Source organism: Lissotriton helveticus, chromosome 9 (assembly GCF_964261635.1).
Source record: "Lissotriton helveticus chromosome 9, aLisHel1.1, whole genome shotgun sequence".
Lineage (NCBI taxonomy): Eukaryota > Metazoa > Chordata > Amphibia > Caudata > Salamandridae > Lissotriton > Lissotriton helveticus.
In genome coordinates, this window is record NC_136070.1 from 872,542,666 (window position 1) to 872,569,686 (window position 27,021).

The following is a 27,021-nucleotide window of genomic DNA, read 5'->3' on the forward strand; positions in this document are numbered from 1 at the left end:
ATCACCAAATCTCATTTGTATATTTGGCACCATCTCCCTGCCCTCTGGTCCCGTTACTTCCGGTACAACAGATCTTCTGGCCATAATAGGGAGATTATCTAGGTCGTTCCGAAACTGTGCAGCACTGTAGTTGTTAGGATGCCACCTAGTCATATGGCGATGCATTGTGTAGTTTCCGAAACTGTATTTTTTGTCGGTCCCTCTGGACAGTCTATCTTGACATATAAGGCAAGTTACGTATCTTGCATTTACTTTTTTCTGACCTTTGGGAATTTTAAAAAATTGCCAAATGAAGTTTTCTTTCCGGTGAGACGTCCTGGGCTGCTCAGGCAAAAACTGCCTCTCTTCGTGCTCGTCCTCCTGTTCCTCTTCTTCTTCTTCTTGTTGAATTAGAACTTGAGCAGGTGGTCCACTCTTCCTTGGATGTGGTGGAGGTGGTGGGGAAGCACCAGCTGAAGCTACTAAAGAAGCCATTGCTCAGTGATCACAAAGGGTCTTTCTCTCACAATGATGAAAGTCAGAGTGAGGAAAGAAGGAGGGATTTTCATCATTTGGGAAAAACAAGAGTTCTCAACCAATCAAAAGTGTTCATTTTAGATTATATGACCTAGTCTTACATCATTAGGAAACCAAAAGTGAAATGAACCAATGAAAAGTGTTATTACCAAGTCACATGACTTGCTGTGTTTACGTTAAGCGCTTTGCAGGGCCTCCCGGTTTGCTTCCAGAAACCTGCGCTTTGCGACTCGCTTCGCGTACCAGTTCGCTAACGTAGCACGTCATATGACGTATCACGCGACAACGTGAAACGTCATGCGGACGGGAGGCGTCACGATGTTGTTTTCTAACGCGGCACTTGCGGTAAAGAAACGTTTACCGGCTCGCGGTCTATTTCGCGGCATCAAGGTCAGCTAACGGGAAGCTTCCCGATTCGCGAAGCGGGAACGAAGAAAAAAAAATATTTTAAAAAAAAATTATTCATAAACATATAAAATATATTTTTGGATTTAAAGAAGAATACATTTTACAGCTACAGATATTAGCTGTTAAAAAACCAATGAAATTCACAGAAAAAACCATAGGTTATAGACCATATATAGTTAGGAATTAGCATTTACAAAACCTTGAAAATTCACTGAAAAAACCATAGGTTATAGACCATATATAGTTAGGAATTAGCATTTAGAAAACCTTATTTTACTCACACAAAACCATTGAAATTCCATATATAGTTAGTTGCACTAACTATATATCGCGCACCCGCAATCCACTGCTGATGATGTCACATATTACATCATTCATGACATGGTCAGTGACATCACTGATGACATCACTGATGACATCTCAAATGACATCACTGATGACATCACTGATGACGTCTCATTTGGCATCATTCTTGTGCTAATACGATAAACTTCTTCAGACTCTAATATAACCTTAGATACACTCAGTGTATACAGACACTCACACACTGCCACTCATCCATGGAGTTACTCACACACCCAGTCAGTCATGCAAAGAAACAATCTCACCTCCATTTCTTCAACTATACAGTTATACACACCTTACTTATTGAAACATATACTAACACATATTTACTCTCTTATACAATCCCTGATACAAGTTCATAATGATCGATACAACCACTCACTCAGTGGCTCTCATGCACAGTTATTTATATATGCCAACTCTCACATGTACTGTGTTTTACATATGTACTTACTATGACATGTAGCATTGAGATATCCATTCACTCATCAATACACTCATGCACACAGTCAACTGCCCATGTAGCTGTTTCCACATGCACTCTTGAACTCATACACCTAGTGAATAAACTGCTCACACATCTATGCACAGAGTCACACACCTTCCAGCCACCCCCACACAAACTCAATCTCCCATAGAAATACTTGGGCAACCAATTAATAACACATATAGCCTCTCGTATAGCTAATGATCAACACATGCAGCAGTTTACATCACAACAGACATAATGATGCACAAATTAAGACAGTTTAGTCACTAACCCGTGCATTCAGTAAGACGCATTTAATCACTCACTCATACAGTCAATCACGCACCTACTAAAACCTTCATTCAGACACTTATACATCCACTCATTCTTCAATATGTAAAACATATTTAAACTTTACAGAAACACATAATCACTGGATGTTGTCATCAGTGATGTCATCAGTGATGTCACTGACCATGTCATGAATGATGTAATATGTGACATCATCAGCAGTGGATTGCGGGTGCGCGATATATAGTTAGTGCAACTAACTATATATGGAATTTCAATGGTTTTGTGTGAGTAAAATAAGGTTTTCTAAATGCTAATTCCTAACTATATATGGTCTATAACCTATGGTTTTTTCAGTGAATTTTCAAGGTTTTGTAAATGCTAATTCCTAACTATATATGGTCTATAACCTATGGTTTTTTCTGTGAATATATATATATATATATGTATGTATATAGAAAGCACCACAAATAATCAAAGATTAAACAATCAAAACTAGACACAATACAAATATAGACATGCTAAAATACAAAACAAAACTATATACATTAAAACAATGCCAAATAACAAATCGAATTTCAAATTTATCTACAATTAATAAGAAATCGCCCTATTAAAGAGAAGAATTCATCAGTAAAGTGCAGTATATATCTAGCCTAGAGACATATTCTATATGACATCCACTAGAGCAAAATAGACACATAAAGTTGTAATAATAATAATAACCTGAAGAAAGGTAACAAGAGGGAAGGAAAAGGGAGAAAGAACACAAACCCACCTAAAGGTCTCACCTTAACTATATTAATCCTGGTTCGATCAGTCTGTATATGTGAGTCTGTGTACGTAAGTTAATGTACCCCAAGATCAAACCAAATAGGGCCAATCCTAAGATCTAGTAAAAGTAACAAGAGCAATAGCTAAGAGCTACAGAAGGCATGAGAATAAATGTTAACATCCCTGCCAGAATTCAAGAATCAAAGAAGTGCCCAATCACACTTATATCAAAAATAACTTAAAGGATAACATCTTACCGCTTGCAATACAACTGGTGGGCTTGTAAATTATGGAATGTCCCACAATCGTCCAAGCAAATTTATTCACGAAGATCGCCCAATGTGTTGGCCCGAGTCCTAGTGGGGAAGGACATATGTGATCATCCTTAACCCTTTGGCAAATATGCTCCGAAGTCAAGAACATAAGGAACAGCTCTAAAGTCTAGTAAAAAGGAGAGGATGAGGGAATATTAGCTAGAAGTAAAATGGGATATAGGGGGTAAATGTGGGTACCTATATCACAATTAAGGAAGCACTTCGGCTGCCTGAATATATACTGTTAATGGAGGGGGGAAACAAAGATAAAAATAAACATGAATATAAAAAATATCTGCATAAAAAGACCCTGTCCTTTGTCAACCAGATTTGAAAAAAAGAACAAAAGGAATCATAATCAATTCAAGGGGCCTGTCACATATCACCAACAGGGTGGCTCTCTAGGTCATCTTACCTCCACATCCAATGAAACGTAATGAATAGTGTATCTCAGCCTACCAAGTTTTAGGTGGCCAGTGTAGCGGCCAGTGATCCTGGTGTGAAAGATGGAATCCATTTAGTACATTATTTAATTACCCAAAGACGGGCAAACAAACGATTTAATAAAACGCGATGACATAATGGATAATATTTCTCAGCCTTCCATATTTCAGGTGGCCAGTATAGCAACAAGTAATCATAATATAAAGGATAATATCCATTTAATATATTATTGTGTATCTTTCTTCTTTACCACATACACGGGTGAACAGACGATTTAAATAGTCCTCTTTGTAGTACCCAACAGTGACTGCATATCCTTAATATTACATGTAAACACGGCTTCTAAAAGAATAACGGGGTGCCACATGATCCCTGCATTCCCCAAAGCCACATCACCTCGGAATAGCTGTCCCATTCCGGACAGCTATTCCAAGGTGATGTGGCTGTTTGCCTGTGTTTGGGGTAAAGAGTAAATTAATTAAATAATGTACTAAATAGATTCCATCTTTCACACTAGGATCACTGGCGCTACACTGGCCACCTAAAACTCGGGTCGCTGAGATATACTATTCATTACGTTATTGCATTGCATGTCGTGCCAGTCCACCATTTGGCTGTCCACACCTAGAAGATGACAGAGATTTGATTCTCTGGACAGTTTTCCCAGAAGCTCCAGGCAAGGTAAGAGAGAAGTTTGGAATGACTTTCCCCAAGGTGATTGATGTACCTGACCACTGTCACATTGCCCAGCTTTAGTTATGCATTGCATTGGATTCAGTTTTTCATCTAGCATTTGAACGCAAAGGAGCCCACCATCAGCTCCAAACACTGGATAAGATGAGTACTTTTATGTTCTAACCATCTTCTTCTTGTGTAGAGTTCCCCACATCTCGCCCCAAGTCCACACCACTATCATCAGACACTATCACTAGGTTCAGACTGGACCCAAAAATGGCATGACAGTTCTTTGCCTCCATGTGCACACACCACCTTTGAAGTTCTGCTTTTACCTCTATCAACAAGGAAACACATTCTGAGTATGTCAGACCTTTCTGTGTTGAGATATATTTAGGTGCTGGAGGGACCTGTAGTGCAGGGGGGCCAGAAATATGGCTTGGATGGATAAGGAATGGATGCCGACTACTCTTGCAACTTGACGGAGGGAGGTGACTGGTTTCCCCAGGGTGCGTGCAAATTTGTGCCGCATCTTGGCAGTTTTTCATGAAGGAAGACTGATGGTCACTTGAGCAGAGTCCACCATAACCCAAGGAAGACTATGGACTGAGTTGCAGTCAATACTGACTTTTTCTAGTTGATGTGAAAGCACAAAGATTGTAGAAGATCAACCACACACTGAAGATGATCGTCCAGGTATATTGTTAGGTGAACTCTTCTGGCTCGAAGGTGTTTCTTCACTGGTCGAAGGACTTTGGTGAAGCACCAGGGGGCTGAAGAGAGGCTGAAGGGGAGGTTTGGGAATTTGTAGATGGCGTGGTGCCATCAGGACCACCATTCTTGGGGTCTCAAATATATTTGTCGCGAAAGGTTGGCAGATGTGGATTGTTCTCTGCATAAGGGCCACTTGGTTTGCCAGTGAGGGATGGTGATGTTCTGCATTGAGGCAATTGCGAACCTCCCTGTCCATGGTTTTCCTAAGCTGCTCAGCCAGAATGGTTTGCCACTTTCTCCACTGGGACACAGTCCAAGAATTTGGGGAGCAAGGGTTCATCCAGGTCCATGAGATCCTATTGAGCCGTTGTGGAGGGATCATCACTGTCAGGTGCCACAAATGTAGGTTGGGGATACCAGGATCTGTCTGGCTCCAGGTCTGCGTCGGAAAGTGGCAATGCATCCCTGTCAGGAGATTAGGGATGTCAAGAGGGGGGGTCCAGGTTAGGGATAAAGCGCAGGGGTGGATTAAGGGACCTGCTGGCTCCAAGGACCTTTGGTTCATGAAGGCACCTTTTATGGGAGCGAAGGTGTCTAGATCTACGCAAGCGCACTTGGTACAAGCATGCTGGGGTGTCTTGGGTTTGAACGTAGGCTTAGAAGGTGGAGGTCCCTGGGTTCTTCCCTTGGGCTGAAGGGGTCAAAGGCATTGAACTGCCAGCATCATTACCTTGTTTTCAAGAGGCACTAAGGCTTCTGAGACCGCCCATTGGATTGATGCATCCATGACATCACAGAAATAGTCATCTGTAGGGAGGTAGGTAACTGCCCCCTATTCAGAGTGGGAATCATGAATTTTCTTCATTATGTGGGCACAATGTAGACTGGTTAAGATCAGGAGAAATGTGGGGGCCTGAGAGGCACCAATAAATTGGGGACACAAGCAGCCCTTTTGGTTTGCAGGGCACCACAACTAGCTGCAGGTATGTAGCCTACAAGAACAGCTGTCTGATATACAGGAATGATATTATCCCCTTCCAAATGTTGCACACAGTATATGAGGCCCATGGGTGTCTCGAGGGTCCAGAACAAGCTCACTCATATGGTAAAATCAGAGGTCAATGACCTCAACTACTGTTGGACGTAGTACGTGTTACAAGCATTAAGTATTTGATTTGAAAAATTGCTGTTGTTGGCAAAAATACAGACTCCCCTGGGTCGTGCACACTACAGACCTGGGTGCTTCTTTTTAGGAGGACACAGCTGCTGTGCCCGATCGATTGCACTCCACTGAGGAATGCAATCCGATCAGCATTCGGGTCACGCCCTAAGAAAAATACCGGGTCCATCTTGCAGTTGGGGGACCACACCGCAGAGTCCCGACATGGCTGAGAGCGAGGGAAGCACCACATAGAAGTGAAGGCACTTCGTAGGGTCGTAGGCGGAAAGCCCTTTGACGGGAAATAATGTTTAACAGAAAGCACACAACAAATAACCACCAAATCAAGAGAAAGGTGGCAAAGAGACTGCACTTATCTCAAGGCTGCGAGGAGCAGTAAATAAAGAGGAAGGGCAGACACGGTTGTGGGACTATAATGGACTTGTGGCCCCCTGATTGGTTAATGTTTTTTTTTAGCTCCAATTAACTGGTTCCCTGATGTTCATGGGATTTGTTATTTTTCTAATGTTTTTACAAGACTGCTATTCAATTAAACTGAAGAAGGAAAGCATAATCCTTGCCTTCAGTCCAGACATAGAATCGTGAATCTGCAGCTGCGATATGCTATGTACTGGAAAGTTCAACCTCTGTGGATCCTAGACGTGCTTTGTATAGTAGTGGTTGGCACTGATCTGCACTGGATATGCTTGGATGAAAGAGATAACAACCCTCACTCAAGACATCTGATAGCATTGTAGCTGTGTAAATTCTCATGTTCCTTATATATTTACCAGACCTTCTGAGCAGTTCCTGGGTGTTTTTTGACTAAGAGATCAATTTGCATGTCTGTCATTAAGATACTGAATGAATTTTCACATAAGTGTGCGATCTTACTATGTCAGCATCACTCTATTGCATCCTCTAGCATTTGCACACTAGTGCGATACTAGGATGCACATATCTGGTTTGCTACAAAGTTGCAGATTTACCAGTCCTGCTCCCTCTCACTCAACATTCTAAACTACTCTAGGTTATTCAATAAAATATCTCTGTTGAGGTTGTTTACAATTTTCAATGTTCACCTAGTTGTCGTGTTCATCTAAGTAAGACTCTTTATGTATGCATATTGCATATGTTAGCTTCCAAATCTCACAAAGTTGAAGGTGGAGATTTAGGAAAGTTGTGCTATTCTGTCACCATTGTATTCTGTATTTTCTGTTGAATTGTACCTTTTTTCATTTTTAACATCCCTACATGCAAGAGTTTCATAGGAACGAGGACCCTCAGGTGAGGTGTAGTAAACATTTTAGCCATCACGAACCGTCTGATTTACAAAATCAGTGGGTTTGCTACAGCTAAAAAGCTATTTGCTATGTACTAAACCCATTTTAGGGGTTGCTAATGTTTTAACAACTTCTAAAATGGGTTTAGAAATAGGGACCCTCCCGCAATATGGAAGAGGTGCGTTGTGGGCATCCCTTCCAAATAGTGATACTGTACCATAAGTATCAATATCTGGAACAGGAATATTGGTGGCAAACCATTAATTAATTACTGACTTCCAAGTTGGGGTGGTAACTGATTCACAAAGAGGAAGGATACCCCTTTGGACCCCTACCCCTTTTAGAATTGGGGTGGGAGCTTAAAATTAAAATCTTGAAAACCAATCACAGAATTGGTAGTCTCTTGACCCTTGCAGACCACTGTTCCTGATATTATAGCCAATTGTAGTGGGTTGCAACTTGTGACCAGCAGAATTAATATTAATAATTTACTATCCATGTGACAGGTGGGTTTGCGACCACAAGGATTCCTTATTTTGTGAACCGATCTGGTACTACATAAGTTGGTTCTCGAAATAAGTTACTGGTTGCAGAGAGCTGGTGCCTAAGTTGTGACCAGATCTTGCGACCAGGTTTTTAGTACATTACATCCTTTAATTTCAGTGCGGCAAATAACCCCTGTTGCAGGCCTCATCCGATCTGAAGATTTACAATGGCTTTGGTTTCACCTAGGACTCCAGCCGCTGAAAGCAAGCGGAATGTGTTGGTGAAACTATGGAGAAAAATGAGGCATTACTGGGAGTATTGGACTCAAAATTACGGATTTCCCCAGTAATGCCTCATTTTTCAGTGTTCACCCTGTGTTCTATGGTAAGTATGCACCCTTGGTGATACTTGTAGTGTATTAATAACTCAGGAGTGGAGGATTACTTCCACCAAATCCAGGACCAAGATACATTGGTTTACTTTTTTTCACATTCTCTGCACGACTTGCTCCTGAAACATAGGAGTGTAATGTCAGCATCACATCCTTGTGAAGTGGAAACATTGTCTATTTGTTTTAAACAATGCAAGCAGAATGTTAATTTTGTGTATGTTCAGTCCAAATCATTTTTTGTAACTGTGACCTAAGATGCCATTTTGTTAATTCTTCTTTTAAAGGGAGTTTCCTGCAAAAACAAACTTAATCTAGTCAACGCGTAACACAATGGATTTCTTTGGAATAGTCACTCCCTTGCTCATAGCCTGGATCGCCTGCCTGTTTCTAATGAAGGCCTGGAAAAAGAATCTCAATCTACCCCCTGGACCCTTTGCTCTACCTTTCATTGGAAACTTCCTTCAAATAAAGAGCGGGGACATGGTGGGCTCTCTGTTGGCAGTAAGTTTATTTTATTTTTGTATTTTTGCATATTTCTAAGGGGTTTGCTTCCTCAAGGCATGAATTATATATTGACTACAAATGTTTGTAACTGAAAGTGAGTATCAAGAGTACTGCAATCCAAATTAGGTGCCCACTTAAACATCCTGATTCTCTAGCATGCATATGTATTAGTTATGTCAGTCAGTCATAAAACTTTATTTCGATTCAAGAGAAAGAATCATAAAAGTATACATTTTTAAAAAAGAAACACAAATTACAAATGGTTTGAAGATCTATCGATTCAGATTATTATCATATAATAAATTCTCAGCTACATTTTCAGCACATTATCTAAAAAAGTTACAATCCATATGAAAAGTATTAACATAATTCATAAAAATCCAAAAATGAATAAAATATATCATAATAAAGTGCATTGTGCTATTTAATTTTTAAATATCACATATGTAAGACAATTCAACCTTTCATACTACTCATCTTACTTTGCCCTAAACTCTTTCATTAAATGTTTAGTTAAATATCCCACCAAGAACAACTGATTTTCTTTCTATCTATTTAGGATACAAAAAATCCCAAAGGAGGATTATATTTTCAGTATCGGTTCCTAGCAATAAGGGCCAATCTGAATAAACTAAGCATGGCACTACACATAGCAGCAGTATACAGCAATTGTAGATACCTGTATCCTTCTTTGTAATTACAGGGTAGAATGTCCATTATAATTGGTTTAATAAACCGGTTTCTCTGGGTTTTATACAAAGAGCAAAAAAGAACAAAGTGCAAAGTACTAAATTATGACAATACAACACTGATCTGCACTTACAAGCGTGATATTAAATAATCTTCATGCAATACTAGTAAAATATAGGAAAGTACACCACTAATTATACATTTCCAAGTGGAAATTCTGAAACTCAGAATCACTCCCTGTAAACGAGACATCGGTGTTCGAGTCGGATAAACAGTTTTTAATCTCAGCAATGCAATGCATAGGCATATGCCTATGCATCCGGAGATTCCAACATTTTTGGGGATTTGACCTAATGTCTTCAATAACTCTCTTGGGATTCATGGGCAAGTGTAGAGACTCAGGGCCTCATTTATGAGGTTTTTCTATAGGGCAGAGCCGCAGGCCTTTCTGCTGCGCTGCCCTGTGGCATATAAAAAGGGCAGGAATGTGCCTTATCTATCAGATACAGTGCATTCCTGCCCTTTCTCCCAGCGATGGCGCACAGTGCGCTGCCGTGCGCCGACGCAGCCACCTTTCCACCATGGTTCAAGGGTGCATGTGTTGTAAGGATGATTGTTTTTGTGAAGGAATGGAAACCTTCCTGTCCCAAAACAATCACAAGAGGCTTTTTCCTCTTTCTATATGTGCTGCAGAATGTGTGCTTCTCCTCACTGTGCCTCCCTTAAGCCTCCCCTGGGGAGGCGTATGTTTTTGGCGCTGCCTCAGCGTTACGATTTCTCATGAATCGGGGGCAGTGTCAAAAAGCCAAGCGGCCCCAGCATCAGCCATTGCAAGCCTCTTTAGCGCAGAAAACGGCACTAATGGGAACAATGTTAACAAGGCAGCATTATGCCCAAAAAAGTGGCTTAGTGCTGCCTGGTAAATATGGAGCAGGCTCCTGTACCACCGGAGCGTCACAAAAGGTGACGCAGCGGTGGTGCAATGGGCTTAAAAATAAGTCAGTCTATACCTAATTCGTAGAAGAATTACTTCAAAACATTGTAGATATTCAGAAGTTAATTCTCCCGCATCATCTTGTGTGTGTGTATGTAGAAGGGGTGAAGGTTGTTTTTCTGGTAAATTAGCTGCCACACACCATCGGGAAAATACTGGCAGCAGACCCGATACCGGTTTCTTTTGAGCATTCCCTCTTATGACAGTCCCATTGGTCAGTCTCAGTCAGTTCTGTCCAAGTCCACCGTAACATACATGGTGGCCCTAGAAGGAAACATGGACATAAATATCTCCCACACTGTTCATGAGGGCATGTTAGTTTATTTCTAAAACAGGACAGGATCCCCTGCTTTATGGGCAAGGACAGATCTACTGCAGCACTCTTTATTCCTCTTGCATGCCTTCTGCCAAGGATGCAGCACCATTTCAGGGGGAAAACGTGAAGTAAAGAGGCAGACAACTCTACACGTAGTGGCCTTCACAGCATCAGCCATTGAAAGCTGGTAAACCCACTTCTTAATTACCCTCTTCTTCCCTATTTCAATGATTCTACAGGATTTTCCTGGGAAGATAGGACCCAATATCCTGGTCTTATCAACATAATTGAAATGTACAATAATGAACACACATTTAGGAGATGTTTGACCATGCATTCCCAATTTTTATAGTGATGTGTGTTATTTAATGTTGACATAGCTCCGAAATACCATTTTACCCAAAATAAAATCCATATTGAGATGCATAAAAAAATGTCTGATTTGACTAGCCTTTCATTGAATTCTTGAGGCAAACCATGGAATTAAAGTTTTTAAATATATCAATTATTATGCCCTAAGAATGGGCTTCAATTCTTTAATTTAATTTTTATTTTCACCCTCGGGATTTTGTGAAGTGTTATAGATAAATGGAACTCCAATGTGAAACCAGGTACTGAACCTAGTGAGTAAAAATATTTTGGAATACCAATATTTTTCCATTTTCAGAATGATAATCGATTTTTTTATTACTTCAAATAATTTGGGAAAACATGTTTTCTGATAGGCTATCAACGTTATCCCACTTGAAAAAGGTGTGGAATGGTTGTATGTCTAAACAACTACTGCCTAAACTACGGCTTCCTTAACCACGAAAGCCTAACCACGAGATATTCTTAACCACTACCTTTTTAACACGACTTCCTTAAACCACGGAATGAAACATCTCGTGTTTGGCCAGTAGATGGCACTACTGTAATTACAATACTTCTTGCGTGAACCACTCGTAAAAAATAAACGGATCTAAATCTACTTAATATATATTTTTTTACAACGCATACTATTAGCTCTTTTTTTTAATTTTTCCTTTATTTTGGGGGGAGACCCCCCACACCCACCCTAATGTTCCCTTAATTCTGAGGAGTGATGTTATACAGGAGCGGAGGGTAGTGGAGAGACTCGTGGTTTAGGGAAGTCGTGCTTAAGGAATGTCGTGGTTTTTGAAAGTCGTGGTTCCGGCTTCATTGTTCAGGTAAGTTGTTATAAAATTATCGTTGTTAAGGATGTTTCCCGTGTGGAATATCTCTCAAGGACTGATGAAAAGAGTTCCCCCTCATGCCATATTGACTGCACATCTTTGCTGATGATGGAAAAACGCTTTAATAGAGGAGAATTGATCAGTTATTTCTTTGAGGAGTTAAGGGGACATGGTAGAGAGTAAATTATTAGACAAGCAGAGAGGAAGTGAAAACTTTTGCACATAGATTTATATAACAGGAACAGAGGTGGAACGAGAAGCATTTCTTAATAAGGTACTTGTATAAGGACTTGAACATTGCCTATTGTGGCATCTGCAACTAGAAATACAGCCATGCATCATAATTTTCGGAATACTAATATTTTCTTTAGTAACACTGTCAGCACTTTCAAGCATCAATTTGCGAGGGTCCCATTTAGGAGGAATTTTCTCAATGCATTCAGGATGTGGATGATAGAAGATATTAGGAAATTAGGGTGAGGTGTATCAGGTTTTAGTGGTCACAGACCCTTCAAATAAGTAAATCAGAGTGTTTGTGAATGATAAAAATTTTAAGGTGATGTACCAAACACATTTAGGGCCTCTTTGGATGCCGGTCAAAATTCTAGAGGATTCTTTGGCTGATGATGAAGCCTGACACCTGGATGAAGTGTGAAGCCATCCTGTAAATATTCTCGCACAATTGTGTGTGTCCAGAATATCAGATGAACAGAGTAGCTAGAGTTTTTCCTCAGTGAAGGAATACCTATATCATAAGTTGTGTAAAGACCCCCATAAGAGTCTGGGTTAGTAAACATAGGGACCTGTTCATTTCTGTGGTGGAAGACCACAAGCAACCAACAAATATAAATGACATTTTGCAACTTCTATGTGTGCTGCATAAAAGTTACAGAACGCCATTTAATGATTGTTTATGTGCAGGAAGGGAGGCCACAATCTTACCCTTAACGCAGAGATCTTTGCACTATGGTGCAAGGGTGCCTGCATTGGCACTAGGCTGCTAAGTTTAGCGCCCGCGCAGGGGGAAAGGTAGGTATGCACCATATTTTTGTAAATATGGTGTAGCTCTGCGTATCTGAAGTGGCGGAGTGCGGCGTTAAGCCAAGTAGGCTAACGCTGCACTCCCTCACTTTGTTGTAAATATGCCCCATAATTTCTTGACAAAGGGAAGTTACATATTTGCATCATTTGAAATAAATCATGATGGTTGTAAAAACAAAACAAACATACATTGCCAGATTAGTTTCTTTTTAAGGAATCAATGAGGGATGAATGAATAAATTGATGCATAAATGCATGATTTTATAGTTTTCTGAGATGGGTGGATGAATCTAAGATTTACGCTACTGCGGTAAAGGACCAATGTTAGAAATGGCACACACCTCACAATTTGAGTAGTAGATAGTGGTCTGTGCCCTTTAATCAGATCTAATGAATGGAATAATAATTACCAAAACTCGTGTTCTGTTGTGCGTAATAGGCAGAATATGCCACTTTAACTGATTCTTTTCAACAGGGAAATCACACGAAAAAAAACAGCCGACACGTGTCTCACCTGATGGCCGATTGGCCAAGGGCTTTTCTCAAGGCTGATGTTGACAAAAGGCCCCAAGAATAAGTGGTACAGCGTAGGGTCAAATTATCAATAGTTTATATCCATAATAATGTAGGTAGTGTGCACTCTAGATAGCAGAAGGCAGCAAAAACCCAGATATATCACGTCAGTTAGGTGAGAGAGATGTGTGTGAAACGGGGAGGATAGAAATATAAAAGAATTTGGGGGAAAAAGGAAAATTGTCAAGGGTTAAAGTTACGATACGCAAACCACAAGGAAAGATGGCATAGCTTATTATACAGATCTTTCACTGACGTTCAATAACAGGAATGTTACAATGGCTATAATAACAATCTGTGCCAAACGATCTCATAAGCCACATGTGTAGGGATACAAACAATTTCCCTAAGTGTGTCATGGACGCAGTTCTGTCTTCACAAAGGAGCGTTACAAGTAAGGCAGTTACATAGTGTGCAGTTGTATCACAGAACATGTTCAAGGAGAGAGAAACACATCAGTAATCAAGTAAATCCATTGAGTAGTCATCATTAGGAGCGTGTGGAAGTATGACAGTAGCATAGTGTGCAGTAATGACACTGAACCATATCAAAGGAGAGAGACACATCAATAATCAAGTATAGCCATGAAGTCCTCATTATCCTAAGCAGAATGGAACTAAAATTGTTGCATTTAGAGCAACTATATCACAGTGAGTAAACCGTAGAGACACCCAAGTAAATGCAAGCAGAGTACTCACTCATATATTATGCACGGGATGTTGGTAAAGTAAAAGTCAACGTGCTTACCAAAGAGTCAGATTTTCTGTCCTTTATCTTGAAATTAAAGCAGCATGTTAGAAATCTATAGTCCATTGATATGTAAACATCCTAGTTGTTCACGTGGGTCAGAATGAAAGGCCCGCTTAAATATGACTATCATGCAGAAACACAGCGTGTTGCAGTGAAGGGAAAATATAAAGCAGTGCTGGAACCAAACAGTGCTGTATAGGCTCTGTGAAAACGCTAATCCTCCATGATTTTACAGAGCAGCATCTAACACTTGGCTGTTAGCCTTAGAACTTTAAGAGCACGATAAAGCAGTGGCTAAATCTCCCAAAAAAACAACTATGGAACTGTCATGCTGCACATAGATATGCAAATCTTCACTTTAGTCTGCATAAAGCCATAAAAAACGGTGACAAGAGTATCGTTGCAATCAATAGTGCAGCAGGGGAGCGGCACCGTAGCCCAGGGGTCACTTCTCCACAATTACACCTGGTTTTGCTACCAATCTAAGAGTTGCGGGGTCCATTTCCCTTATACGCCTTATTACTCATTGTAACGATGATAGGTAACTAGCTACCAGAAGGCAGTACCAGTGTGTTAGGAAATGCCTCTTTTTTATGATCACCCCTAAACATGCGGAGTGATGCTGAAGGTTTTTTGACTCTGAAGGTGCGCTGAGGCCTGCTAATTAAACTTTAATTCTAGTGCTATGGCCCTTGAAAGGTATATGTCAGATTGGTTCACCCACTATTGGCATTGTATTAACTTACTTAATAGTCCCTAGTTGAGCTCTGGGATCCCCTCCTGACGTGGGTCCTGAATGCGGCCGCACGGACTGAAGTGGGGAGAGTACGTAGTCCGTCGGCTAAACCACCGACTTTGGTGCTGAAAACCAGGGTTCGAGCCTCGAGGTCGCGTCCACATCCTGTGATTCTGGGCAAATCACTTAATCTCCCCATTCCTAAATCTGTAATGTAAATACGGTGCTCATGTGAAGTGCTCCAAATACCTTCGAGTCGTGTTCACGCTATATAAAATATGCACAAAAAAAAATGCTGCCTTCATTGTCGTCGGCAGTGATCATGCCCATGCTTAAGAAGGTGGATACGGATAATCCGCAATATTACCCCCCATTTCCTTAATAAATGCGGAAGTAAAGTTCCTGAAGAGGGCAATCCTTAACAGGCTTTTGGTGCAGTCTGATGCCAATAACATCCTGAGTGATGTCTAATATGGGTTTAGGTCAGGGAGGTCAACATTTGACCAATGTCTGAACCTCTATCTCATAATCAACAAATATACTATTGACCGGACAATTCCCTCTACTTAGCCTTCATGGACATTACATTCACCTTCAACAGGGTCAACCATTCTAAGCTTTGGGCCCTGCTGCCTCAAATAGAGGTGGGCTCAAACATTGTGTCCCTCTTGGCTGACCAGCACTCTGACACCACTCCCTCGGAGCACTTCTCGCAGGAGGTGGCCCATACACTGTCTTTCCCTACACTAAGCGGTGTCCACCAAGGGTGCATCTCGCACCATCCCTGTTATATATAAATGGGCTTGAGCACCCCTCTCTGTCCAGGCAGACAACCCAAAGGCAGGCATTAGATCACTTCCACTATTGTTGTATGTTATCAATGTGGTCCTCATGGCCTATCTGGCCAAAGGGCTGTACCCACTCCTGAACAAAATACTATGATCTACTAGTTCCAAGAATTGTAAACTGGCAAACCATACCTTTGGTAAAGTTTACGCCTTCTCCAACTTAGGTGTTTTATTTGATGTAAAGAAAAATTGGAACTCCTTAACTGAGGGCAAGAAATCGGAGTTCATCAAAACCAATGGGGATGTAAACAGCTTTGAACGTAGATTCGGTTCTGGTCACTGCAAGTTTTACCGAAGGTATATCACGCTAAATGTGTGTCCCAGATTTGATATGGGAGTGAGGTTCGGGGGTTTGTGAATACTGAGAGCATTCAAATAGCTGAAAATCCATTGCTACGGTGATTAGTGCAGGTCCCACACACACTCCTACCTTCTCAATGCTTCCTGACCTTTAAATATGCCACTCAACTGATTGTGTTGCCCTTTGCCCCTGTGGTATTGTATCAAGATCTGTGCCAAGGATGGGTTAATGCTTAATTGTCTGATCCTCTCTGACTGCTTATCTCTTGATTTAACACACAGAATACCCTGGACCTGGATCACGTATGCAAAGGCAGCATTTGCCTCCCTTGGGAGAAGATATGTGTTTCTTGATCCCTACTCACTGTCATCTTGGGAACGGAAAAGAACCAAGGGCCATATTATCAAGAAAGGGTGATACATTATCTCCGCTTTTATCAGCAGGAAACTGCCGTTAAAGCAGCGATAATGGGCTTAATAATAGGCCCTTGTGAATTCCCACAGAAGCCCAGGTTAACACCAGAACCTGGGCTTCTATGGGAATTCACAAGGGCATACTATTAAGCCCATTATCGCCGTTTTAGCGGCAGTTTCCTGCCGATAAAAGCGGCGATAAAGTATCGCCCTTTCTTGATAATATCGCCCCAAGAGCCTGTTCCTCGAGCGAGCTTTGTTATCAAGGAAACAGCTTGAGTTGCAGAAACCTTCAGTGAGGGTACACATTTTTAAAGACTGTACAGGGCATGGAGCCCTGTCTAGCTCAGGTATGTAACACATAAGCCAGGTTTCATTTGGCCAAGTTAAAATTTAACCAGCTACATCATCTCCTGGCTGTACCCAGTGTTTGGGCTCATTATGGGCAGGACACCTTACATTTTGTTATATTAGATGACTATTTCAGTAGTCCTAGGAAGCAATTTTTAGCCCATTTGTTGAATTTTCTTAAATTCACCCAAGAACACACTGCCCTCTTCTACCTTCTGATAAACCCTAATGACTTTGTTTTATTTGTTGTATCTTGTTTTTTTCGAGCTTCGTTAATGTCCAGACAGTTGAGACCTGATTGATCATGGGAATTACATATATGTACAGTATTTGTTTTGTTTTCTATTGTAAACGTGGATTTGATCTGATCCGCATACTTTTGTTAATATGTTACAGAGGGATGTTTTTATGTCAATTTCTATTGTACTCTTTTATGGCTGTTCTTGTTCATCGAATAAAGATATTATGGTGAATTTACTTATGAGTCTCTGGTTTATAGTACCAGGGTACTCGGGGCCTGCAAGTTAAAGGGTCCCTCATACACTGCTGCACTTATTGTCCTACCACAAGTGTGGCAGAGAAAAGTAGGACTAACAGCAAGACATTGCTGGCTGGCAAAACAGTTCTCGAACTGCTGACTAGGCTGTGCCACTCAAGCTCATGGCAAAGTCCAAACCTTCTTTTTAATGCATATTATTTTCCCGATACGGCAGGCCTATCAAGCGAAAAGGCAGGGTGCTGTGTATTGAAAAGTGGGATATGTGTTTTTTGCATGTCCTAACAGTAAAAAAAAAACAAATTGGTTTTTTTTCTGTAGAAAGGTTAGTTGCCCCATTGGCAAGCAAAGGGTTACATAATGACAACTCAGCTGTGCTAACTTCTGAATGAGACTACTAAAGTTAGTACTTCAAGGTATTAAGGGAATAATGGTTACTCTTTTGTTCTGGGACACAGGTTGGCGTTGGGGACAAAAAGAGGGAAACTGCTAAACTGCTTTTCCTGTGGGTGTGCAGTGCTCAGGTAGCCGCACATCTAGGGTTGGCTAACAAGCTCCACACACCAAGGGAATTGTTCTGCGATGTGGGAGGGGACTGAATATTGCATTCCGAGATTGCTGGATGCCACATTTTGCAGGTAGTCTTAATTAGTCGGGAGGGGCCCTGGTAGCCCATTAGCTAGTAATTATTGCATCCCCAAGTTCTGAGCATGAAAGTGGTCCCTCTGGTACCCAGACGTCTCATCACACCTGCACAGGAGGGCAGACAAAATCAGGACTGATCTGCTGTTCCCTGGACCCAGCAAAGAAAGGCTGCACCAGTGACTGGACTGCACCTGCTGATCCTTGAGCTAGCAAAGAGAAGACTGTGCTTGTGTTGCCCTGCTGAGGAAAAGTCACCCAAGGCCCCAGACAGAAGTGACTCCAAGAACCAGTTGGCTGACTTCCCGTTACAGCTACAACGAGTTAAAATCCAAGATTACCTAACCTCAGCTAACCACTGAAGCGCAGCCTAGGAGACAAATCTTGATTCACAAAAGCGAGGGTCATCAGAGTGTAGTTTGGTCGCCCAAGATGGATCCTAGCCTCCTTTAAATAAAACCACTGGTTTTGCTATGATTGAAGACTAGTAGACCCGGGCCACTGGTTTTTAGCTGGACTTCAACTAGACTTTGAGGGACATCGGCCCCTGTGATCAAAGTCCCCGCGCGATGTTTGGGGACCGAGGAGTGGCTTTAGGAAGACCCCCATCACAGGATCAGCATCCTCGGCATCCTTCAGCATCTTCAACATTCTGTATTGTTTGCATCAGGACCTCTCTATTGATGTCTATGACAGTTTGCCCATAGGACATGAAACTGGACTGGAGACTGCTTTCACTACAAGCTAACTGTCCTTCCAAGACTTATTGCTCCCTATGTTTCAGTCCCTGACAGATTTGATAATCTAAACTGGGCTGAATTAGTCATACTCAACTTTTAAAAGGTTTTCCAAATACCCACTAACCACGATAGTTGCCAATGCGTGTTTGCATATAAGTGAAAAGCAGTGGTTTATTATTTGCTTAATAATTTATATCTCTGGAACCCTTCAAAAGAGTTTGTCCATTTTGGTATCTAAAATATATAAAAGTAAGAGCTATATTTATAAATTGGTGTCAGATTCCCTTTGTGTTGTGTTTCTTCATTATTCAACTGTTTCTTTTAATCTGGGTTGCTCTTGTCCCTTTGAAAAAGCCTGACTGCTTGAAGCTACAGCTACCCAGGGTTGAGCTAAGGTTTTGCAAATGAGCTTGCCTGGATCAAAGTCTGGTTTGTGATTTTATTATACAGTGATGATACACAACCATACTATTTAATAAACCCCTCTCCTTACGCTTTGCAATGGATAGAACAAATGTGACAAAAATGCACTTACACCATAATCACAGAATCACACTACCAAATGGCCACCTGAAAAAAATCTAAATTCCACTGAAATGTGTTTACCATATTACCACCAATATTTTAGAACTCACAATGTGACTTACAGTGATCAACTAAAAACTAAAACTAATAGGTGGCTAAAAATATAGCATTTATTCAGATCAATCATTATGTGCAGGAGTGTTGTAGGCCTATTTGAGGAAGGGGATCCTCTGTATATCTGTTTAAGTAAGGGGACCTTTTTGCAGGTCTTCCTCACTGCTGCAATCCCTATGGTCCTTGGATTTCAAGATTGTTCTGTTGAACTCCAGACAAGTGGGGCTGCCATCTAGAACTTGAGCCAAAGAGTCCTTGAGCCAAAGATATAGGGGAGTGTAAATAGTTCCCCCATCAGCACTAATAATCGCTTCCCCAGACATTGCACCCTCTTAGTATGGACCTTAGCAAGATGATGCACTCTGAGTGGAGGATCCAGTATAAGAGGAATTTTAATAATGAGATGCCCCAGGACTATTACTGTCTTTCTTTTCTTAAGAAATGCAAACATTGCGGAGCATGGCAGACTCATGATACATAGTTCAAAGAACTTACAAGTTACATCCCTCCTCTAAAACCTCAGAGACGACCAAAAAACACTCTAGGTCAGGCATTATCAGCAACATAATCATTAGTGATCTTTAGTTGTAAGGGTTGGAACAGGGAATGGTCTCCCACTATGACTAGCTGTTGGATCAAACAATAATGCACAGACCATCACAGAACAGCAGGTGTCCCAGAGAATGGATCACTGTGAAAATCACTGCCGTTTCTTTATATCATTGTGATGTTGAAGACGAAATTCAATGATCAGAATGAGGGTAGACAACAATAATTCAATGCATTGCAAGAGACCCAGGCAACAGGAGATTACCCTGCACACCAAAATAAGCTAAAGACATAAGAGGAGAAGGTGTGCTCCGTCCCTAATGTATCAGCTATCGAAGGCATCATAGGAGGAATTTAGTATGGAGGTACAGGGAAGCAGGTGATAATCTACTTATAAACTATAGCAAAATACAGATTATGCTGACTGCAGGTGTGAATGCACTAGGGGTGATGAGTAAAACTTGTAACACCATTTGAGAGCTTCAAGGTTGTGGATTATAGGAAGAGCAAAAAATGTGTCTCAAATAGTCCTGTACATCGCTATCGGCCCGTATCACACTCCAAAATGTGGAATGAGATATCATTGTGATATTAGGGCAAACGCCACATACACATCAGGGTGGTATTCAGACAAAATATTGAGTTAAAAATATTGAGTTGCAGAAATATTGAGTTTTTAATATCGTGACACAGAAATATTGTGTGCAAAAATATCATTGGTAAAAATATTGCATTTTTAAGGGGAGAAAGATAGTTTTTTAAATGTTTTTTATGTGGTTACATAATATTTTAACTGTATATGGTTTATCTTGTTCGTGTAGTTGTTGTTAACGTTTTAAAATATAATTTGTAATTTTAAGTTATTTATATTTTTGATTTAATTGAAAAATAGTAATTTATAGTGATGTAGTGGGTTTGAGATTTGTTGGAGTATAAAGTGGGAAAATAATGACGTATAATTCATTTATATATGCTTTAATTATTACCATTTATTTATTTGTTTAATAATTATGTAAATTGTGCAAATACAACTTTTAGCAAAATAATTTCATGTAGGCTTTTTAGAGGCATGGGGTGGAAAGTTGATTAACAAATAATTGATTAAATATTGCCAAATATGAATTAATTGGTAATTCACTATGTAAATTGTGTAATTATTAAAAAATATGTCATTTTTATTTGTTGTGCAGGTTGTTGGGCTTACAGGTTTATAGGGTGGAAGTTGGATGGGGGTCCCTGGGGCCAATAGTGGCCCCTCCCATAACATTTTTTTAAAAAATGAGAAGAGGCAAAGCCCTGGGGGATAGGGTCACGGGGCTGAAACTGCCTCAGGAGTGGGGCCGTTCAGCACATCTCCTTTAAATCTAGGTTTAAAAAAAAATAGAAGTGACCATGCTCCTGGGGATGGGGTCTGCGTGTTAGAATAGAAATTGTTTATGCTTACGTGGTGCTCTATGTAAGTTAGCATTCATTGCACCATTTTCTGTTTGGGCGCCATTTTGGCCTTTTCAAAACTGATCTAGTTCAGTTCCGAGAAATGCTACCCTGTGAGCTTTGTTTCTTCTCTTGTGTTCTGTTTCAGTAATTAGCATACCATTCATGTTAGCATAAAGCTTTCTCACTAGATATAGGCCCTCTCCCATTTGTCTGGTGGTGGGCTCTGGATGGAATGACCTTAGACTATGTTGCTTTGTGTAAGAATATGAGTGCTGAAACCGTTTTTTCTGTATTTTGCTGTTTAACTGCACCCGCCCGGAAAATACCACTGCGGGCGTGTTTTTGCCCTGTTACGTAACATACATAATGTATCTTTATGCTTGTCAATTTCAGTCCCTCTGCAACACTCCTAGCGACTGGGCAGATGACGCTCTGCTCTCAGGGTATATGAATAAACAGCTATTGGCTTGTATTCTGTACTGTCTGAGCAACTCTTCATTTAGTACGGAAGGCTAGGAGGTGGTCATTAGTGACCCGGGTGGCCCTAAAAAGGTTACTTGCTTCAGTTGGCATCCGAACAGGGATTTCTTCAGGTGATTGATCCATTCCCTTTCTGCAGACGGGGGAGACTGTATCGATAAAAAAGTATTTGCAAATACACAAGGTAAAATAAGCGATTATTTTCTTTTTCAAAAAGCATAGCCTAACCAGACTTTGGAATTTGTGTTGTCGTTGCTGTTCTGCAGGTGCTCGATTAGAAGAAGCTCAGCCTGCACCTCCTGAAGGCAGCCCGAATTTTTATATGTAGGTGAAACATGGTCTTGGACCTATTATGTTTAGCACATCATGGGGCAAATATACGAGGGTCAAGGCCAAGTTGCAGTGGCTTTGACGAGCACTTTTGATGAATAAAAGATTGGGTTTTTACAGCAACAGTTATTTAAGAGAAGAAGTAGACAGTCAATGTTTGACTTCCTTCGAACTTGGCAGAAGGAAGCCAGACAGAGGCGGTTGAAGATGGAGAGGGATGCACGAAAAGGGAATATGCAAACATTGATACAGAAAGCTGTAGCATATCATAGAGAAAACAGGAATCAGAAATTGAATGTGAAGATTGGAGATTTCGGTTGCATGTTGTCTTATCTGGTCAAAGAGGACAATGATACTTTTGTAGCAGAGTTGTTAGATACTCGACATCCACCTCCTTATGCCCCACAGAGGATTTATCCCACTTTTCCTCTACAGTTACAGCAGCCTGTTTCATCTGCTTCGGCCGTTCCCTTATCCACAGCTGTTGTCTCGACAGCTTTGGCTACGGCGGCCCCCGCTCCTTCTTTGTCTACACAATCTTTGATGACTGTGACCTTTAATACATCTACTGTTGTAACTCTTGTGTCCTCTGTTCTCTCTCCTCTGATGCAAACGTTAACTGCTACCTCTGTTGCTTCTCCTTCTACGGTTCTTCATACTCCGATGTTTTCAAATGCTGAGGCGCCAGTACGAGGATTTGAGGACAGGTAATGGGTGAAATTCATGGAACAGATGGGTCCCTTGGTCCCTTGGTGCGCTCTGAAGTATGAAAAGACAAGAAGGATATGTTAGCAAGACAGGCTATGAAGTGTGCTAGCAATCGGGTTTATGGTACCGAGGACATTTGGGCAAACTGTGTGTGAGTTTGAGCCTATTCTACAACAGCACGTTCTTCAGCACATGTCTGCTACACTGATTAACCTTTGGCGCACACACATTAAAATTAAGGCTCCACAAGTGTTATTTGATATCAAGGATGGTGTTTATGTAGCTGATTTAGCACCCGGACAGGTGCTCGCAACTATTGCCACTATAGTTTATTACAGAGTTTGGTCTTATGAAAAGAATCCCAATAAAATTACTCAGAGACACCTGAGTTAACGGACCCGCTCTGTAACAACTCTAGACCGGCCATAGCTGCCTGTTTTCAGGAGCAATGGGTTTATTCTCGTTTGAAAAGAAGTGAGGTTTTATCTCTTAAGGCTGCGTTGCCTGACCCTAGGAACAATCCTACAGCTTAATATTAGGAATTAACAGAGGATGCTGCTTCTACTGTGATGAATCTTGCTGATTTCAAAATGGTTTTTGGTCTTCTTGTTCCGGTCAATATTTGGAGACAGGTGCATACTCCAGATCATGTTGCAGAATTGGGTGGTACATGGGATGGGATTTAAGCATGGGATCAGATAAGGAAGCTGGGAGATAAATCCTGTGCTGATATACTTGCATTGCCTGGTCGCATTATTACGTACATGCACACTCTCATTCCACCTAAGAAGGTACATTGGGACAGATTGAAGGCTTGTCACAGAAGAAGGAGGAGAGTGTGTCTGTTTACTTTACTCAGTTTGAAGATACGTTTTTGGATTATAGTGGACAGGATATGTCCACTGAAGGAGGAGTTTGTTTGTTTGTTGATCGGTTTGTAACTAAATTCCTTCCTGAAATATTGACACAATTGCAGGCATCCTAGAGTACTTGGTCTATGTCATCTCCCTCTGTTATTTGAATATGGCCCAATATTATGAACACTATGTTCAGGAGGAGAAAGATAAAACTGATAAAAAGCACTAGGATTTGAAGACAAAGGTGTTCCTGCATAAAAGCCTTTAGGGGAAATAGTAGGGGACGAGGTGGACCTTCTAGACAACTGCTGTGTACTAGACAGCCCTCTGCGATGCCTTTAGGCCCGAATCAGTGTGTGTATTGTAAGGAGTAAGATCATTGGTGCAGCCAGTGTCTGGTGTTATTACAAAAGGTTACATCCCCTAGAGTATTAAGTTCTGGTGGTAGGGGCCTTGGGACTGATAGAAATCAGAATCCTGTGACTTCTGTGGACCCTTCTGACAATATTTATGTTTATGATCTACGAGATGGACAGTGTTATCATGATGAATATGACATGGATGAGGTGACGGGTATGTCTTATAGACTACAGGTGTCAAAGCGCAGAGATACTCCAATGAGAGTCGATTCGAGCGCTATACAAACCAACAGAGAGGGACCAGTTACAATTCCTGTAGATCAGCATGGTCCATATGTCACAGCAGATTTGCAAGGTATGACTAAGGAATTTTTGGTGGATACAGGTGTGACAATGAGTTCTATTTCTCAACATATCGTCCCCGGGGTGGCTTTGTCTGGCCACAATTATGTTTCAGGAGGTTTTTCAGATGTACTGGTTGTAAGCCCCATTTCCCAACCTCTTGCATTGACTGTTGGTCCTTTCACTTTGGAATCCCCATTTTTGTTAACATCTAATTGTGTTGAAAACTTGATGGGTTTGGATCTGTTGAATAAATTGCATGGTACTATCTATTGCTCCCCTGCAGGTGTTTATATTACTATGGATCCTGATGTGGGTACTAGGCAGTGTTTGTCTCAGGATGCGCCCCTCCCAGCTTAATTTACTCAGGTACCACCCACTCTATGGACCACAGGTGATACGGATGTGGGTCTGTTGCATATACAACTATTTGTTTACAGAGTTCTATATACCGCAAACTTGACCCAAATTGGGTATCAGAGCGTTTTACATGGGACCAGTTGCATTAAATGGGGGCACATTCATTTTTGTTAGGCACTGGGAGATTAAGTGATGTGCCCAGAATCACAGGATGTTCAGCTTCATTGCCGAGACTCAAACACAGTACCCCAGATTTGAGGTCAACCTCCCTAGCCATTAGGCCAACTCCTCTCCCCAGTTTCTGTACAAGTTAAAGATAATACTGTTCTACTCCGCATTCCGCAGTATAAGATTCCGCAGGCAGTTGAACGGGCTCTACTTCGGATTATTCAAGATTTGATACGATTCGATTAGCTTTATTCGATTTTGGAATATAAAAATCATAAAAGCAACAATACATATATATACACCATTACATTTCATTTCACAATAAATAACAGTATATTAATATAGAATTAAATCATTGGAGCAAATCAGCTAATCATTGAGTTCGTTACGAAGTAAGTCAAATCCATTGGAAGTCTGAATATTATAGCCCCTCACTTCGAGGCCGCTTCTACCCATCGAAAGGTTACTCTCTAGATTTGATCTTGATTGGGGGAGGTGTGATGCTCTAGGGTAAAAATCAAACAGTTCCCAGGTGTGTATAGGGCCGTCTCCTATTTGTGGCTGCCAGGTTTGAAGATATGGGACGACGTGATTATTTCTAAAATTTATTAATACCAGGTCACCAGGTATAGCTTTTCGAAGGGGACCTAGCCAGCCCACCCTTCTAACACTTCGTATTCTTCCATCAATATCAGGTGGCAAGGGTCTATTTTTTGTTAACCAGAACACAACCTTGTTTCTTAGGTCCTGTTGTCTTTCAGTTTTTCCGTATGTAAGTGCTGGCACTCCAGAGAGGACGCACACAAACGGAGCAGCCTCCGGCGATAAGTGTATGTGGTTAGTTTTTCGTGACATATTCCCTAGGTTAGGAAGTGACCCTTTATGGAGTGTTGGTTCTTTGTTCAGCCCTACTCTGGTGGAGGAGCTCTGTGCTATTGTGGATTTTGTGGTTACTTTCGGGGTGTTTGAAGATAACATATGTGAGGCTACTGGTTGATTTTTGTCAATGTTACTTTGTGGAGATGTTATTGGCACTTCAGTGGCAGATAAAAACTGTGTTTGGTTGGGACCTGCCATACTTTTTAAGAGTAGCGAGTTTGCCTTAGTCATTTCCTCTATACCCGTAATCCTATCCCCTAAGTTATTCATTCTTTCTATCAAGGGGGATAGTATAGAGTTAATCATGATTTCTATCTGGGCCAATAGAGTTGGCTGGGTAGAAGGTGCGGAAGTTACCCGTTTCGCAGAATCCTTGCATGCTTTAGGGGTAATGGTGATAGGCAATGGAGGGCTTAAGTTCAGTTTTTGTTGTTTTGCTTGACTCCCCGTGTGTTTATCCATATTTCGCTTTCTTTTAACAGAGGGCACCTGAGGGGAAACTATAGATTGCGTGTTACCTTTTGCAGGTAGTGAAAGGGGAGTACCCAGCAAACTTTCATTTGGTTGGGATAGTGTACTAGACTGGGGACTTGTGATTATTGTAGGGCAGATAGAAGCACTGAGTTGCTCGATTCTCGATTCCACAGAAGCATACTTAGATTCACATAAATTATTGAGTTCCTCCAGCAATGATGAGTTTTGTGCTACGTCAACTGTCTGTGAGGGAGATCGCTTACTGAAAGTGTTATCTGTAGACAGACGTCATTCTGTTCTCACTATTTGACGGGCAATGGGTGATGTTGCCTTATTTAAGTAGTGGTCCACCTCCCCAAACAGCCCGGCTGACTGTTTGAAGTACCGACGGAGAGAGCGGGGCTTCATTTTCCTGAGCTGTTTGCCAGGTGAGGTGAGGCAATTCCCCTTACAATTTAAGGAGGAAAATGGAAGTGTACAGGTGACACTTTTTTCTGTTCACAAATGTCCTGTTGTTTTTTCACATATTATCACGTTATGCAGTAGCAATTAAGTTTATGGGTCCTGAGGAAGCGGTTG

At 41.1% G+C, this 27,021-nt stretch overlaps 1 protein-coding gene across 3 annotated transcripts in view; it reads left to right on the forward strand.

The window, feature by feature from the left end:
- LOC144781938 (cytochrome P450 2G1-like) overlaps positions 1–27,021 on the forward strand; it is an 878,243-nt gene that overhangs the window by 136,430 nt on the left and 714,792 nt on the right. For 2 of the 3 annotated variants that reach the window (XM_078661025.1, XM_078661024.1), the window contains exon 2: positions 8,554–8,770. In XM_078661025.1, coding sequence (XP_078517151.1) covers positions 8,600–8,770 — 171 coding nt within the window. In that variant the 5' untranslated portion in view covers positions 8,554–8,599. The remainder of the gene's footprint in view (positions 1–8,553; positions 8,771–27,021) is intronic. The other variant, XM_078661026.1, reaches the window with a different exon arrangement.